General features: G+C 45.6%; 3 protein-coding genes across 5 annotated transcripts in view; 1 reads left to right on the top strand and 2 right to left on the bottom strand.

Moving 5' to 3' along the window:
• The window catches only part of LOC144763108 (uncharacterized), a 58123-nt gene extending 50007 nt beyond the window's left edge, over nucleotides 1-8116 (bottom strand). For 2 of the 3 annotated variants that reach the window (XM_078648447.1, XM_078648679.1), the window contains exon 1: nucleotides 7688-8116. The gene's annotated coding sequence lies outside the window, so the exon portion shown is untranslated. Of the gene's footprint in view, nucleotides 1-4198; nucleotides 4300-7687 lie in introns of all 3 variants that reach the window. The other variant, XM_078648519.1, reaches the window with a different exon arrangement.
• On the bottom strand, nucleotides 3624-5761 carry LOC144759374 (uncharacterized). Its single transcript, XM_078646482.1, has 2 exons — nucleotides 5009-5761; nucleotides 3624-3968 (listed from the first exon to the last, which is right to left on the bottom strand). Exons 1-2 carry the CDS (start codon nucleotides 5759-5761, stop codon nucleotides 3624-3626), a joined length of 1098 nt encoding a protein of 365 aa, XP_078502608.1.
• Nucleotides 8117-8614: 498 nt separating the features above from the next.
• LOC144762767 (uncharacterized) overlaps nucleotides 8615-18045 on the top strand; it is a 599563-nt gene continuing 590132 nt past the window's right edge. The window contains exon 1 of the mRNA XM_078648047.1: nucleotides 8615-8957. The gene's annotated coding sequence lies outside the window, so the exon portion shown is untranslated. The remainder of the gene's footprint in view (nucleotides 8958-18045) is intronic.

The raw sequence follows: 18045 nt of genomic DNA, 5'->3' as shown, positions 1-18045 counted from the left end.
CGGGATCACTTCTCCTGTAGAATTAATGAAGCCCACATCTCGGACTCTGAAAGCTGCCACTTCTCCATCCAAATGGCCCCGACAAGCTCACTGTCAGGCCTCCTAGTATATCGCCCCCCTGGTCACTCTGGCCCCTTTGCTAGTGCTCTCCTGGAATTAATATCCTCACTGGCCCATTCCACCTCCAACTTTACCATACTAGGAGACCTCAATATTCATTTCGACGACCCACTAGACACAGGGGCCGTCGATTTGATTCAAGACCTGGCAGCCTACGGTCTTCAACTGACCAATTCTGGAGCCACCTACATCAAGGGCCACCTCCTTGACCCAGTCTTCACCAACGTCCCCTCCCTCCAAACCAATGTGTCCCTTCCCCTCCCTTGGACGGACCATTTTCTGGTCCCGTTCTCTCTACCAGGAGTCTTCAGGAAACCCCACAAGCCCGCCACTTTCACCAGGGACAGGGCATGGTCCAGACTCTTCACGGAGGACTGGTCCAGAGTGCTGAACTCTGGGGCCCCCACTCCCGCAGAAGACCCTGTTAGTGCGGACAGAAACTTCAGGGACTGGATTACCACCTCCCTCGACTCCATCCTCCCCATAAAATCTCGTGAGGATAAAAACGGTAAGACAGGATCAGCCCCCTGGTTCAGCACGAAACTTAGAACTCTCCGCAAAGAGTGCAAAAAAGCGGAACGATTGTGGAGGAAAAACTGGCTCCACTCCAGTAAGGAGGCCTATCGAAGTTCGGTGAGAACCTATAAAGCCACCCTTAAAACTACTAAAGCATCACACTACGATGACAGAATAAAAAAGGCTACTAACTCGGCAAGAGAGTCTTACCTCATAGCCAAAGAGCTCCTGAAAATACCAGCCCCCCCTTCCTCCAATGAGATCTCTTCAGGCAGAAGCGAGGAACTGGCTACTTACTTCGACTCAAAAATCTCTGGCATCCTGGCCTCACTCCCCCCTCCCAACGAGTCAATCTACTGCAACATGGATGCTCCCGTGACCCACTCAGGAATTATCCCCCCTCCACAGCTGACGGCATTCACAGCCGTAACCATGGAGGAAGTAGGTAAGACTCTGGCCAGTATGAAAAGCGGTTCCCCCGGTGACCCCGCCCCCATGAGATTCTTGAAAACAGTGGCCCCCGCTATTTTGGCCCCCATCACAGAGCTGATCAACATCTCCCTGTCCAAAGGCTCTGTCCGCCCGAGCTGGAAGGGTGCAGTAGTCAAAGCACTTCTTAAAAAACCTCAACTGGACGCCTCCGACCTGGCAAACTACAGGCCAATCTCGCTCCTTCCGGGCATTAGCAAAATGGCCGAAAAACTGGTCAATGTCCAACTGTCCAAGTTTCTTGAATCTAATAAACTTCTGCGTAGCTCCCAGACTGGGTTCCGTCCTGGCCACGGAACGGACACCGCTTTCCTCGCAGTCATCGAGGAGGCAAGGTGCATTTTAGATTCAGGAGGATCAGTGGCAGTGATCCTCCTGGACCTCAGTGCAGCCTTTGATACGGTGAACCACCGTGTTTTGATCCACCGGTTGGCCAGGGCAGGACTCGGGGGCACCGCACTTGCCTGGTTAGAATCTTTTCTATCAGGCCGCTCGTTTCAGGTTTGGGACGGCAACTCCAGCTCAACCTCACTCCCTCTTTCTAGCGGAGTCCCCCAGGGGTCTTCGCTAAGTCCCACCCTGTTTAACGCCTACATGGCCCCGCTGGAAGATATAGTTGCCCCATTCGGAATCAAGATAGTGAGCTACGCGGACGACACGCAATTGGTCGTCTCACTCTCACATCTTGACCACCGCCCAGACAATCTGTTGAACTGTCTCCAGGAAATCCACCACTGGATGAGTGATTCGTCGCTCAAGCTCAACGGTTCCAAAACCGAAGTCATGCTCATGGGCAAAAAATGGTCGACTATTCCTCCCTCGGTCTGGCCTGATGTTTTTGGCGAGATCCCCACCCCGAAGAAGGAAATTAAGACTCTAGGAGTCTGGCTCGAACCCGAACTAACCATGAAGACCCAGGCAACCAAAACAGCAGGGATCTGCTTCGGTCTCATGCGCCCCATTAGGAAGATTCTTCCGCTACTCCCCCCCCATCAAGGAAGCTTCTGATACAAGGCTTGATCCTCTCGTGTCTGGACTACAGTAACGCTGTCTATCTAGGAGCCCCCGAATCTACCATGGCAAAACTCCAGCGCACTCAAAACGCTGCTGCCCGGCTACTAATGAACCTCCCCAATAGAACCTCTGCTAGACCAGCTCTCAAGGCTCTACACTGGCTTCCAATGCGACAGAGGATAGAATTTAAGGCCATGTGCATTGCCCACAAACTTCTCAATGGCCGAGGCCCCTCGATCCTGAGCGACATGGTTACTCCCTACAAAGCCCCTAGACTCCTGCGCTCAGACAATGAGCGTTTGGCCAACGTTCCTAAATTCAAGAAGGCCCGCACTGGCGGTCGACGCTTCACAGTGAAAGCCTCCTCAGGCTGGAACTCGCTCCCACGGAGCCTGCGGCTGGAACCCTGCCACCTTCTTTTCCGCAAAAAATTAAAAACCCTCCTGTTCCCCAATTAGACCCTCCTTCCCCCTCCTGGTCATTACAAGTCCTTACAGCGCGGGGATGCCTTCGGGTCACCAGGCGCTCTATAAATCACTAAAATAAAAATAAAAATAAATAAAATTACTTTGAGAAGGTTCAATGATACCTGCCTGTAGCATCTTTTCTATTTCTTGCTCTACTGCCTCTCTCCTAGCCTCAGGTATTCGGTAGGGTCTCACATTCACCAGTCTTCCTGGAGCGGTAACAATATCATGGGCTACTAGGGACGTCCTCCCCAGTTTTCCTGAAGTAAGTTCAGGATACTGGTCAAGTAACTGTTCTAACTGTCGTTTTTCGTTTGTAGTCAATTGGGGACCCATGGCTGGTCGTTCATCCTGTTCATCCCTCCCCATTTCCTGAGGTAACTCTAGGCGAGTGATGGTCACATGATTTATGGATTGGACTACTTCGGTCTCTGGAGATCCTGTACTTGGTTCCTCCCATTTCTTCAGTAGGTTAATGTGATAGGTCTGCCCCACCTTATTAGTGTGTGGTACTGCTACTCTGTAAGAAACAGGGGTAACTCTCTGGGTAACTGTATAATGGCCTTGCCAAGTAGCCAATAATTTCTTATCGGAAGAAGGGAGTAAAATCAGGACCTTGTCTCCTACCCTCAATTCCCTTGGCTGACTTGTTTTATCATACTGCTCTTTCTGTCTACTTTGTGCTTTGTCCATGTTTTGGTGCACAGTATCCCATAGGGTAGCTAAGGTTTCTTTGAGGGTCTGCATATATCCTAATAGTGGTTTCCCCTCATCCTCCTCCTCAGTCCACTGCTCAGCTGCCATGTCAAGTAAAGTACGGGGTTTTCTTCCAAATAACAGCTCGAATGGAGAGAATCCCGTGGATTTCTGTTCGTGTGTCCTAATGGCAAAGCGTACCAGAGGTAACTTTCTGTCCCAATCCTTCCCTGTCTCACTTATTAACTTCTTCAGGATGGTCTTAATCGTTCGGTTGTATCTTTCCACCAAACCGTCGGTTTGTGGGTGATAGACTGCGTCCTAATCTGTTGAACTCCCAAAAGGGAACATACTTCCTTCATGAGTTTTGCCATAAAAGGGGTTCCCTGATCGGTCAACAACTCCAAAGGAAATCCTACTCGGGAGAAGAACGATATCATAGCCTGAGCCACCGTCAGCGTAGTCATGCTTGTCAGAGGTATAGCCTCCGGATATCTTGTTGCATAGTCCACTAGCACTAAGATATATTGATGCCCTCTGGCGGAAGGAATTAACGGACCTACTAGGTCCATTCCCACACGCTGAAAGGGTACATCGATAATGGGTAGAGGACAAAGGGGTACTTTCTTGTCTCTGGAAGGATTTACCAACTGACATTTTGGACATGTAGCACAAAACCTAGCAGTTTCCCTATACACCCCGGGCCAGTAAAATCGATCCAGCAGATACTTCAAAGTTAACTCCTGTCCGTAGTGACCCCCACCCGTCTGGTTGTGGGCTAATTGCAAAGCTTGTTCCCGAAAGGCTACAGGTACCAATAACTGTTCTACTTTTCCAGTTGCTCCCTCACTCACTCGATACAGTAACCCTTGTTTTATACAAAAATAGGGTCCTACCTTCTCTGAGTCACTCTCTTGTACTTCATTCCAGGCATTCGTGAGGGTGCTGTCATCTTTCTGAGCTGTGCGGAAGCTTCGTGCAGGAGTGTCTCCATGCTCTGGGGAAGAAAGCAAACATGAAGCTAAGGACTGACAAGCACTGTTATATCTCTCTTTGTCTCTTCTCTTTTCATTTTTTGATTTCTGCTCTCGGTCTCTGGGTTGAACTAGGTTTTCATTAACAAACGGAGCCTCCTGTAGCCATTCCGCTCTGGCTTCCTGTTCTGAGGCTTCCATTAGATAGTCATGAAATTTGGGCAGGTCTGTTCCTAACAAAATAGTTTCCGGAAGTCGGGGAACCACTCTCACTCTCCAGACTTGTGGATAACCGTCTATTTCCAACAAGACCTCGGCTAAAGGATATTCTTTAACGTCTCCATGTACACAGGACACTAGAACAGTCTCTCCCTCACATAGAGAATTCAGGGGTATCAAATCTTGTACTACTACCATGTGGTGGCATCCGGTGTCTAACAGAGCCTCTAAAGGTTTCCCATTCAGTCTGATATTTTTCTTGTATGTTTTCCTACCTTGCCCTGTGACCAATACTCGCCCTCGGGACCAACCCACTTCCATTGGTTCGGATCCATCATTGTTTAAGGGACAGTTTCGGGATATATGTCCCCACTCGGCACATCTAAAGCATTGTGGCCCTACTTGAACAGGAGAGTTCGGTTTTGGGAAAGGCTTTGGCGGGGTTCTAATAGTAGGAAAGGAGCGTTTCTCTACACTGTCATTGGAAACTCATGGGACAGGTTTGGGAATTATAATGGGGGTTCTCCCAGTAGAAGCTTTGAAGTCTGGGGACCTGTGATATGCACACGCTAGTTCGATAGCAGATTGGGAAGTTAATCCAGGATGTTGCTTTAACCAGGCTCTAGTATTCACAGGTAACGCCTCTAGATATTGTTCTAGAAAAACTTGTTCTGTAACCTCTTCCATGGTGGCAGTACTAGGTTGTAGCCACCGGCTTCCCAAATCTCTGACTCTGTAAAATAATGCTCGGGGATTGTCACCTGTAACCCACTTCTCCTTACGAAAACGAGCTCTATAATATTCTTGTTCACACCCTAGTCTTTCGAGGATTGCTTTCTTTATCTCTGGGTAGGGAGTTACTCCAGCTGGATTAGCTGCTTGGTACGCAGCCTGTAGTTCCCCGGATAATAATGGGGCTATATATTGTCCCCACCTTTCTGCTGGCCACGTAGCGGTGGTAGCAACCCTTTCAAAATTGGTAAAGAAGAAGTCCGGATCTTCTCCTTCTTGGAACTTTTGTAACACACTACCGGGAATATTGGGGTGGACCCGGGCATTAGAAATTACATCTGTAAGACGGAGGATAGCCGTGTCTTGCACTTTCTGGTTACTGGTTAACAATGTTGCTTGTTCTTTCAAAGCCGTCTGAAAAGCCTCTCTTTCTTTTCGTGCATTCTCATTCTGTTGCTCAAACACTAATTGCAAATGTCTCTGACCTTCTGCCAGCTGCGTTATCATATCTTGCACAGTCACTGGTTGCGTCATTTTGTATCAAATGGCAGTATCCCACTTCTGACACCAATGTAAGCGTTTCTCTCCCTGGTGCTTAATTAACCCTTTCAAACAGTCATTGACAGTAGCAATATCAGCTTTTTATTTCAGCGTTTAACAAGATAAATCGCTCATAGAAACTCAGTAGCAGTTCAACAAAACATATCGGGTATGGTCGCTGGAGTTCAGGGAAGCAGTTCTCGGATTCTCTTATCTCGGGCTTACTCTTCCTTGCAAGTCACTCGTATCGACGTTCCCAAAAGGCAAACAGAAAGACACTACCGTCATGAACTGTATAGGTTCTTAAGGCTCTATGCATGCACCCGTCACCAAGATTCTGGGACACCGAGGTTAGGGACTTCCTAACTTGGATGAAAGGTCGGGGAACCAGGGCTACCGGGGAGTGAAGAAAAGAGTGTTTGCATGCAGCGTGCACAACTTTATTTATGCCACAAGCCCAACAGTCCTGTGCCCTCCAACCTCCTCCTCCACCTTTCTCCCCACGTCACTTGCCTGGGGCTACGGTCCCTGGTGACCGTAGCATTGGGTATCGCGGTGTCCTGTTGCTCGGTGGGACAGCCGTATACGAGCGCGGTGTGTGTTGGGGAAACCTCCTGTGAGACAGCTCCCCCGCTCCGTCGAGTCGTCGACTCCATGCTTTCTCCGTCTCTGGTCTTTACTCTGATGTCATGAACTTCCTTGTCCGGTCTTTGGTCCTGCGTAGTTCCAGCCTCTCCTCTGCCGTCGTCCGTCGCAGCTGTGTCTCCTCCGGGTCTCCAATCACCAGACGGCCCCCACCTGAACCAACGGTTCCCTTTTAACTCCTGTTCGGGCTTCTTTTCCTCTCGTGCGCCGTAGGCTAGACCGCTGGATGTCTCTCGTTGAAGTGGGCCACTGGACACCATCTTGAAGTGTTCATTAACCTGGGTGATAGGGTACTCTCTATCACAGGCGCTAATGTGTTTAGGTGTGAATAAAAGCAATCTGGCCACTTTGCGACACCTCTGTTTTGCTTTACTTTGTTATTTTTCTTATTTTGAACCTTTTTTTCTTTCCATCCCGAGGCTGCACTTTGGAATAGAAAAATTTGAGAACTAGACGACATTTCCAGCAAAAGTGTTTCTTTCTCTTTTGGATCCCTTTCACAGGGGAACAAATGAAGGAAAAGAGAGGAAAGAGAGGGTAAGCGTTGTTTCTTTAAGTCACGCTTTCATTCAGCAAGTGAGGAAGAGCGAGACAGAGACAGAAAGAGAGGGAAGAAGAGGAAGAAAGTAGGGGGCTGCTGACCGCGGCAGAGCAGGAGAAGTGGACACTCTCCTTGTCAGAGTACAAGGCGGAAGGGCCACTTTCTGGCCAGACACAGCCAGGCGCGGCCTGTACGTCGATGGGTGCGTGAGTCCAATCTCAGCAACAATGAGAATGTAAATTTCCCTCAAATGTGCAGGTCAAGAAGTGTGGTGGCAAAGATTCCTCACAGTGCAGTATAAAGCAGTGCAGCGATAAGCATCTCTCCTAGTGTAGTGAACATCAGTGCAGTGTACACATTTTCCTTGTGAATGCCCCCCTGTAGTGCAGTACAAAGCAGTCCATTGTGAACATAATCCTCATAGTGTAGTAAAAGTAGTAGTGTCCTAAGATTTCTCATAGTGTGGTAAAAAGCAGTACATTGCGCAAAGATTTCTCAGTGTGGTAAAAAGCAGTGCCCTGTGCACAGATTACCTCTTTAAGCTGTAAATATCCTTTACAGTGCCCTGAAAAGCAATGCAATGTGCACATATTTCTTATAGTTAAGTAATAAACACGTACAATGTGCACAGATTTCACATAGTATTGTAAAAAGCAGCACAGTTCATATTGATTTCTCATACAGTATTGAAAGTCATGCAGTGTGCACAAATGTAAAGATTACGCTGTAAATACCTCCGTGTGCAGTGAAATGCACAGTAACATGCAGGATTCCCCAGAGAGCAGTAAAAAGCAGCACAGGTTTGGAGTCTGAGGGGGTGGGGGCAGATCTGGGGGGGTCGGTGAGGGTCTAAAGCTGAAGCGAGACACTGGGGGGAGGGTCCTTCCGCTGAACACAGAAAGAAGCCGGAAGTTATGATGCTCGGGTTCAAGGAAGGGTTCGTTCGACCCAAAGTGGTTGAATTGGTTTCCAGTCCGAGCTGGCCGGACCCTGCGTCTGCTCGTGCCTGCTCACATACATTGGTGCTGTGGTGCCTCGCAGCCCCTGTGTATCAAAGCTCATTCGGTGACATTGTTTTCCTTGAGGGAAGTCAGGCGAGGGCATCTCTTTATCATGGCTCTCGAGCTCCTGACCTCCCCCGCCCCCAAACAACATAATGACCACGTCTCGTCTCTGCGCATGTGCGGAGTGAAAACACCACTTCCTATCGTTCTCGTGCTCCTGATCTCCCCTGCCCCCCAACAGCATAATGACGAGTCTCATAACTGCGCATGTGCGGAGTGAAGACACTCTTTTCTAACGCTCTCGTGCTCCTTATCCCCCCGCCCCCCAAACAACATCATGGCGGCGTCTCTGAGGCCCAAACCAGAGCCCTGCAGCAGCCCCGGCGGGGACATCTGCCATCCTGGGACCAGGAGCTTAAAAATGATCCTGTCCAGAGAGCAGCAGTGGGCATCTCTTTATCATGGCTCTCGCGCTCCTGATCTCCCCCGCCCCAAAACAACATCGCCCTCTCATGACTATGCATGCGCAGGACCGCGCGTCATCACTGCGCATGTGCGGAGCGAAGACACCATTTCATATCAATCTCGTGCTCCTGGTCTCCCGCCCCCCAAACAACATTTGACCACGTCTCATACCTGCGCATGCGCAGGACCGCGCGTCATCTCTGTGCATGTGCGGAGTGAAGACACTACTGCCTGTCGCTCTCGTGCTCCCGACCTCCCCACGTCCCCCAAACAACATCATGGCGGCGTCTCTGAGGCCAAGGAGCTGAGAGGCCCAAACAGAGCCCTGCAGCAGCCCCGGCGGGGACAGCTGCCATCCTGGGGCCAGGAGCTGAGAGGCCTCTGGAGCTGAGAGGCCCTCTGGAGCTGAGGGGCCTCTTCAGCTGAGAGGCCCAGACCAGACCCTGCTGCAGCCCCGGCGGGGACAGCTGCCATCCTGGGGCCAGGAGGTTAAAAATGATCCTGTCCAGAGAGCAGCCGTGTGCATCTGTTACAGGTATATTCTTCGTTCTTTGTCTAATGACATTATTACCAGAATTGAGTTATATTTTGACTTCATAAGTGGCCCTGCTTTAAAAGAGTAACTGCTGCTGCAGCCATCAAGAATGTGAACACATTTTGGGTCAGTATAGGAAATGAACATTGGTGAAAGCTTCTGTCAAAAGCGTCCTTACTTTGCACTGGAGGGCAATGGGTTCTGACCAGGGCGATTACAAGAAGAAGGTTATGAAAACGGAAAATGCAAGAAAAATACGACTGAGCTTTCTTTAATGATTTAGAACGTGTCAAACATAAACCACTGAAATTTTACTCATAAATACCCTGAAAGCCTATAAATGTCACACATGGGCCAACTGAAAACCTGTCCACTCTGCCCAAACCATCCAGAAACCAGAGCACCCACCCCTGACTTAAACAACTTACTGAAACTACAGGAAATGAGTTAATTGGCTGCTGAGATCCAGGTTCCCTGTGCAGGGAGAGACACACAGCAGATTAATCACAGGGCTCTCCCTCACGCACTTAAATCACATCCTGTTACTTGCTCAAGTGGCAACTGCTCCCACCAACTGCCATCACCTGTCAACCTGCTGTAGTCAAATCCAAAGTATCCACCAAGCACTCAAAGTATTAAATGAAGTCCACAATATTAAAGTCAGTTTCTTCCAAATTTTTCTTTTCTTTACATTATTCCATCATCCAACGTATTTCTCAAAACACAGCCAACACGTGTTTCGTCTTGTCAGTCTCTGACAAACAGACTTCTTCAGGGCTGTAAACAATACAATAACCATTGTTCAAATCACAATTCTATACTTAACAGTATTTACAATAAAATCAAGGTTCACCGAATATTGTGTCTAGAAAAGGTAAACAAGAAGATACCTGTCACCAAGAAAAAAGCCAGAAGCACCCAATTTGTAACGGAAAGATGCCAGGTAGGCAGTACCTAAGTTAGAATCCCATAAACACAAGAGAAGTCAGGTATAGCTGGAGTGCATACCCCTCAAACTTCAAATTCTTCTATGTAACCTCAGTAAGCTATTCTTAAGTTTTCCTAAAATAACAGAAAAACCCGGTCACAAACAATCCTTCAATATCGAAGTAAATATTAAAATCCAAACAGGATTTAAGTAACTCACCAACAAACAATAACATGAGTCTTGTAGCACGTATATACAAACTCCTTGTCTTTATTTCAACAAATCCTGAAACAAGTAACTATCTGCAAGTGATCATTCCACTCTGTAAATAAAAGTACATATTGTTTAAAGCCTGTAAGTAACCTCTACCTTTATAATACCACAAATTCTTTACATTATCCGTAAGGAACGCGATATTCCACAACAAACAATTCTCAGTCACCGTCTTACCTGTAAATGGCGAAAAGTACATTCATCCATGTACAAAAAATCAATCAGTCATCTTATCCGTATACTAGAAAAGAAAGCAATCACCGCTCAGTATTCGACCGTGTATTAGACATTAAAACGATACTCATTTACGAACTGCACTCCACACTACGGAGAAACTTACCGCATATCAGCTTGAACTAAGTCAGGAAAACTTCCCGTGCTACACGAGCGCCATCTTTCAGTAACTATCGTAAAAAACTAGGCGCGCCATCTTGGAGTGGCTAATGTATAACCTTCACTCTTTATAATATTAATGCTAATGCCACAGTTCAAAATAAGAAATGCGGTGTAAGTAGGTAATATCAAACTCTAAATTACAAAAGCTGAGTACGCTTTCGTAATGATACCGACACTTCGAGGATAACTACTAACAATTTCAGCGTACTCCAGTAACTATTGGTGGTACGAACTGTGCGCACCATCTTGGAAGGGCTAGTGTATAACCATCACTCGCTATAGCAATATAAATAGTACCATAGTTCAAAGATAAGAAATGCGGTGAGAGTAAAAAAAGTATCAACTCTCAATTATAATAGGTAAGTGGGCTAATGTATAACCAACAAACCTTGTAACGATAATAATAGTACCATGATAAAGAAATAGGAAATACGGGGAAAGTGAATATTATATCAACTATCAATTGTAAAAGATGAGTACACCCTCATAATAACGCCAACACTGCAGAGGTGAATGCTTATGAGCTTAACGTGCTACAATCTCTTAATAAGTGTACAAACTAAGCACGCCATCATGGAATGGCTAAAAAGTAACCACTCAACAACGGGTGAGTACACCCTCGTAATATCTCCAATATCTCCAACATTCTGAAGATATATGTTTGCATCGGGGTCAGAGTAATCATATAGTCAATACAAGCAGTATTGAACAATCAGACCAGCACAACCAGGAATGGGAAGGATAGGTAACAGGACAAAGGGAAAGGCACAGATCACAGTATAATACAAAGAGTAATATCCAACCTCACAGCTAAGTAATCTATAAAGACATTCAGTTTTTCGCAGATTACATCAGAGCAAATACTTAAACAATATTACACGTTTACAGTTTATTCATTCCCTAAGTAAAACTCAAATTTGTGGTCAATGTTTAAACCACGTTCAACTGCTTTGAGTTTCATCAACCACAACACTTCTCTGCGTCGCAGTTGTAACTGTCTGTTCCCACCGCTGGGATCGCGTTTAATGTGATCAATCCCATGATAACTGAACACATGTTTCTCTTTTTCATGATAGTTTCTAACAATGTGGGAAGCAATAGGATAACGGGTATCCCCTGTCTTTAAAGCTCTAAAGTGCTCCACCATTCTTTCTTTTAATTTCCTGATAGTGCTTCCAACATCGTTTACAAGAGCAAACTATAACATAAACCACAAAGGTAGTATCACAGTTAATAAACATATTTATAGAGTGGTCTCCAGTATCGTTATAGTTGAAAGTCTTTACTTTACTTTTCTGCAAGAACTACATTTGCCACATTTGTAAAAACCTATTGATCTTTCAGTGAGCCAATCAGGCTCTGTTTTCTTCACCGGGTAACTTGGACTGATAAAATTAGATAGGGTGCGACCCTTTCTAAAAGTCAGTCCTGGTCTGTTTCCAATATGAGACACTAGGTCCTTGTCCATACTCAATAGGTGCCAGTGTCTATTCAGTATACTGTACAATTTCGCACTATCAGTACTAAAATTAGTAATCAAACGTATCTTCATATCCCTGTTCTCACATAGTTTTTTGTCTAAAGTTTTAGACCTCTTAAGTTTCTTAGCCCTTACCACAGCATTATCAACCACTTTGCTCTGATAGCCACGCTTCAGAAACATATGTGATAGGTCTGTAAGGTTGAATTCAAAGTCTTTATCAGTTGAACAATTACGTCTTGCCCTCACCATCTCACCATAAGGGATCGCATTTATTTGACTCGCAGGGTGACAACTTCGGGCATGTAGAACAGCATTACAGCTGGTTGGTATATAGACGATTGCCTTTTAATTTGGATTGGTTCAGTGGATGAACTTAAAGGTTTTTTTGACTACTTGAACGATAATAGACTGAACCTTGAATTTACTACTCACTATGATACCAATAGGATCACTTTTTTAGATATTGAATTGTTTATTGAAGATGGCAAAATCTGCAGTCGTATGTATCGTAAACCAACCAGCTGTAATGCTGTTCTACATGCCCGAAGTTGTCACCCTGCGAGTCAAATAAATGCGATCCCTTATGGTGAGATGGTGAGGGCAAGACGTAATTGTGAGTGGGGCCTGTGAGTGGGAATGCGCCTCCTCTGCCGGGGTGGGGCCTGTGATTGTGGGGCAGGGTCTGTGGTGCGTGATCAGTGAATGTGGAGGCGGGGCCTGTGGGTGGGGCGGGGCCTGTGGTGTGAATGCTCCTCCTCTGCCGGGGGCGGGTCCGACGGTGGCATCGCAGCGGCATCGCAGCGGCATTCTTACCACCCACAACAGAACTTAGCTTGGGAACTGCAAAGGGGCGGAGCCTGTAGGTTTGGGGTCTGGGTTTGGGGGGGGGGGTCTGTTAATGAGAGGGCGGGGTCAAAACAATAAACCTGCCCAGACTAGAGGCCCTGTACGACCAGAATTTGGAACTCTGAAAGGACCTTAAAACTCTTCTCTTTCAAAGACACGGCTACCAATAACTCTGATTGTTTCGTGTTCCTCACTGGAGAACTAGTTTGTCCTTACGCTTACATTGTGGAATGTGTTTTTTTGGAACCATAATCGCGCCAACTTTAGTTTGCATTGTGTAATTTTTAGCGGATTTATACTCTGTAAATATGTTACCATAATATCTAATCTTATATACTTCGCTCTATTGTAAAGCGCTCTGACACCTCTGGGTAAAGCATGCGCTATCGAAAAATGCCTAAATAAATCCAATGCGCTGCGACCAGGCTGTTGGAGACTCGTCGTGGCCTTGGGGCTCCCAGTCACACGTCCTCAGGTCTGTAGAGTAAAGACTGTCTGCTGCTTGCAACTCAGAACTGTCGATTCCTCAGGCTCCAGCAGGCTGCTTTTGGAGGCTTAAAGCATGATTATGAATGCCGCCATAGTCGCCGAATCTCAATTTGCACATTCTTACCTTTCTCCTAGGCCACTGCAACCACGGACTTTACCCATTTACTGACCACATCTATAAATGATGTTTTTGACACAAAGGTGTCCACATGAGCATCTTTTAATTTGGCTGATCTGGGACTTGCCATGTAATAGCAATTCCCCTATATTATATCCCTAGGCACTTTTAACATATGCTTTTCACAATAAATACATCCGACCCTATGTTTTTGCATAGCAGATCAGGCATATTGCCTACAATAAAATTGATTTAAATTATTTTAGGAAGCTAGCAGCTAAGCTGAAGCCTTTTTAAAAAAATTACATCCTGTTTGCCTCAGCTTCTCACTCTCCTGCGGTTTGCTCAGTGCTGCGGCAGGCTGGGCAGCGCTCCAAGTTAGCAGACTGTAGTTACTTTAAGTAGTTATGATAATTTATTAACAGGCAGCTGAGATTATCCGTGTTGGGACCTCTCACATCCTGTTTGGTACAGTCGGGTCCAACACAGGCCTCGAAAAAATGTTAGAATACTTGCAGGACTAGTGACTCAAATAATCTACACAACCTAATTATAATGCTCTGACCCCTAAATTGATTTCAAAAGATGTGATCCTGGGCAAGTATTTTAATTTCCGCAGGATAAGACTTGAAACTTTTTTTCAAGAATAAACATTAGCTCATACTTTAGTCAAGGGTACACAGATTTGAAATTGGAATTATCTTTTAATTCCCAACCACGTTGTATCCCCCCTGAGGTTTTGACCTGAAGATGCTGAAGAGGGGCTCTTTGGCATAGATCTTTTGTTCCTTGCCGTTTGGTGCAGTGGAGGTAACGGACCTAAAAAGTGTAGATGTGGTGTAATGGAAAGTGATTAAAACAGGTTGGGTAGTCCAAAGAATTACTTGTATTCAGGTTGGCTCCACCCCTAGTAAAAAGGAAGAGTGGCGACTATCCGAAGTAATGGTTCAGGATAACTGCGCTCTACTCTTAAGGGGTCGACATGTTTGATGCCTCATAGTCTGGAGGATCAGTAGCAATTCATCAGGACCTAGTAAAAAAAACATCAGTTCGAATGTTACATGCATATTGTGCTGTGTGTTATGTACAGACCCCCCAGGATATAGCGGCATGGATTAGTAAATTTAGCGGCACAAATATGGAAATATGGAAATTTAGCGGCATAAATATGGCAATTTAGCGGCATTTTTGAGGCACTTTATTTTACACATAATCATTCATTTTCAGCCTTATATCAATAGAAACTGTTTTAGCAGAGTATTCCGCTTTGAAATAGGCAACCTGGGATATGGAACAGAGGAAGCAGCCCACAGGTGAAGGCTGTTTTTCCTTGGAAATGCAATCCTCCATTTGTTTTAGTATAGGTTCTGAGAAGCCCATCAAAGATGGCCTGGTAGCAGAGCATCCCATAGGGAATGGCATTCCAGAACCTACCTTAGTAAAATTAAATATTTGCCTAAAATCACACAATTTCAGCATGAAAGCCACGATTTTATCCACATTTTCTGGTTTCAGTCTGTACAAAATAGCAAGTAAGTAGGTATCAATTTGTCTTTCCTTATGTTAAGACGTTGTTTTTAGTTTTAACCTCCTTGTGCATTCTTCTGTAGTTTTTTAAATTATAGCTCCAACTTGACCCGAAGCTATTGAAGCTCTTCATATGTGCACCAGTCACACTACACAATTACAATACACATTGAGAACTCAATTAGCAAAAACCACCAAGTAATCACTCAAAAACAATCACTGAAGTTACATAAATAATTAAAGATTGTATGACTTTCGGTAATATGTGCTAAGTGACATCCTAAACCATGAAAGAACCATCAATTCATGATATCACAACAGATAAACGTATATTATAATTGAGTAGATAGGACAGTGATGTGCACCTGCGGGAGCTTCATTGGGAATCATACACGGCTGAGCTCGGTCAGTCGGGAAGCGCTGGAAGGGAGGCAGATGGTGTCTGCGCGCGTGCACGCTAGCGTGAATGCAAGTGCTAGGCCACCTAAAGCATGCTGTGGCAGTACTTTGAAAACCCTGATACTAAATGTCTCGGAGTAGCGCATGCGCTGGCTCAGCGAGACCTAAAAATGAGTATTGATGGATGACGCTTTTACATACAAACTCTCTGAAGCAGAAGTCACCATACAGTTATCTGATCTACCCCCTATAGAGAGCTGGCCTCGCGGAGCACAGGTGACACCAGTACAATAAGGGTTTAAAATTGGTTACATCAGCGATTGCCATAAGACCCAGATCTAATCGAAGCAAAATTTTTCGGGGTGCTCCGTGGGAGCTTTAACAGCTGTCTCAGGAAGTTTTTCTCTACCTGCGTTAAGTTCTCGGGTCTTGTATAGCCCCGGAGTTCTGCACCATATAACGCCCCTCCCCGGGCTTGGGCCTTATATATTTCTTGTTGTGGATTGAATGATAACCCCAGGTAATCGGCCCCTTTCTCCGTAGTGGAACACACGAGCCCTCGTTCTCCACTCCATACTAAATTCCTTATCCCTGTCTTAGACTAAGGAACACCGCTCCCTGGACGCCCTCCTAGTCCACGTGTCTTCTACCCTTAGACAATTGCCCCCAAGCCATCATTAGGTGAGAGCCCTTGAAATAGATCTACCAACTGCCTAGGCGCCTTCCCATGCCGCACTTCCTTACCCCTTACCTATCACCGCATTTCTTGCACTTTCTCCTTACTGTGGCAACATCCATAAGCATGTCACAGTTTCACCAAGTCTAACCATGTTTTTAGAATGCGTGACACCTGATACATCATTCACGCATGTATGGAAGGTTTCACAATAAGTATGGCATGGTCTATCAGTAATGCAACGCTACGCAGGCTACAGGGTAAACCATGTCCCCTTTTCCTTTACTTCCTTCTCAACAGGCTTGCACATTCAGGCAATTCATTGTTAGTCCTGATGATGATCCCTTATTTTATGTAGGATCGAAACGCCGTCGACAGTTAATGTAGTGACACAACAATTCCCATTTTGTTACCTTAATTGTGTATACTACATGAGGTCAGCTAGACAAACTTTAAACTGGTACTAGCGCCTCCCTTCCTTCCTAATTGCCTGCAAATTCCTACCCTTTGTTTTGTTGCTTATGTGTTATGTGTACTGGATACAGGACTGTATCTCACTGTATAATTGTTCACCTTATCTTATGTATGCTTCTACATTGATTAAATTAGTGTCCGGCTGGCCACATGCTTCCTTATAGTATAGATCGTTGTCTATAATTCAATTTTGGTTATAAGTATTGTAATGTATTAAGGACTGTTGTTGCTTGTTTAAATTATGTATTTCAATGGATGGACTCACTGGTTTCTGGCTAGACATACAGAAGACCTTCATAATGCCACCCGATGATTGTGATCATTTTAGTGACGATTTTTTAATTTGTGCCCCCAATCCATAGTTTCTGTGATTGTGATGCCAAGATAGTCAAACGAGGAAACTCTTTCGAGGCGTTTACCATTTAATGAGGAGTTTTCTTGTGCACTTTTGGGCTATTAAACACCATACATTCGGATTTCTGTAGATTAATTTCTAATCCTCTTTCACTACAGAATACTTCAAATTTATTGGGATCCCCATAGGTGATTTGGATTGCTGGGATTTTTCGGGAGGCTAACTTAGGTGCATCAAGGTCTTTCTCGACTAATAAATGATCTATCAAGTCATTGATGGAAAGACTGAAGAGAGTGGGGGCGGGCACACAGCCCTGAAGAACACCGCGTTTGATCGGGATGGGTGCAGTTAACTTTCCATTCTTGCCAAAACCTGATTTGGGCAAAGTTATCCTCGTGCAGCCACTTGATGAGATGGGTCAGATATGTTGGAATCCCCATCTCATGGAGGACTGTCCAAAGTTTTTCCCTTGGGACCAAATCAAAGGCTCACCTCTGGTCTACAAATACTAAATAGAGGTTGCCACCCTCTAGACACATGGTCTTCCAGTATAACAGTTGAAGCCTCAGTATTTGGCCCAAAGTGGACAGTTTTTCCCTAAACCCCGCCTGTAAAGGAGATACTATCTCCTGTTCCTCCATCCAAGTTTGTAACCTAAACAGCAATACACGTGCAAAGATTTTTTGCGTGATGTCTATCAGGCTAATTGGCCTATAGTTCATTGGTAGGAGCACGGGTTTTTTCCCCACTCCAGCCCAACTGTGGGGAATCGCCATGCCCTGAAGTATGGCATTAAATAGCACCCAAAGATATGGAGCCCAGACAGTTGGTTCACTGCGGAAAAGGTCCCCAGGGATTTTGTCTAGGCCGGGTGCTTTGACTGGGGCAATTTTTACTAAAGCGCACTTGATTTCATTTAGACTTATACTTATACTAAAGCTATCGTCATAGGGTTCTTTAGTTTCCCTCAATTTGGGGGGAATGGTCAAGCCCCATAGGGCATCCCTCAAATATCTCATTAGTCAATGTTTCTTCCTTGAAATAGAGAGATTCGAAATGTTCCCGCCAGACTTCTTCATCCAGATTTGGGTCTACCAGTGATTTAACACCAGAACTACCAGTGT

This window comes from Lissotriton helveticus, chromosome 1_1 (assembly GCF_964261635.1).
Source record: "Lissotriton helveticus chromosome 1_1, aLisHel1.1, whole genome shotgun sequence".
Classification (NCBI taxonomy): Eukaryota; Metazoa; Chordata; class Amphibia; order Caudata; family Salamandridae; genus Lissotriton; species Lissotriton helveticus.
The sequence above is the reverse complement of the archived record's forward strand: the minus strand, read 5'-3'. Positions and strand labels throughout refer to the sequence as shown.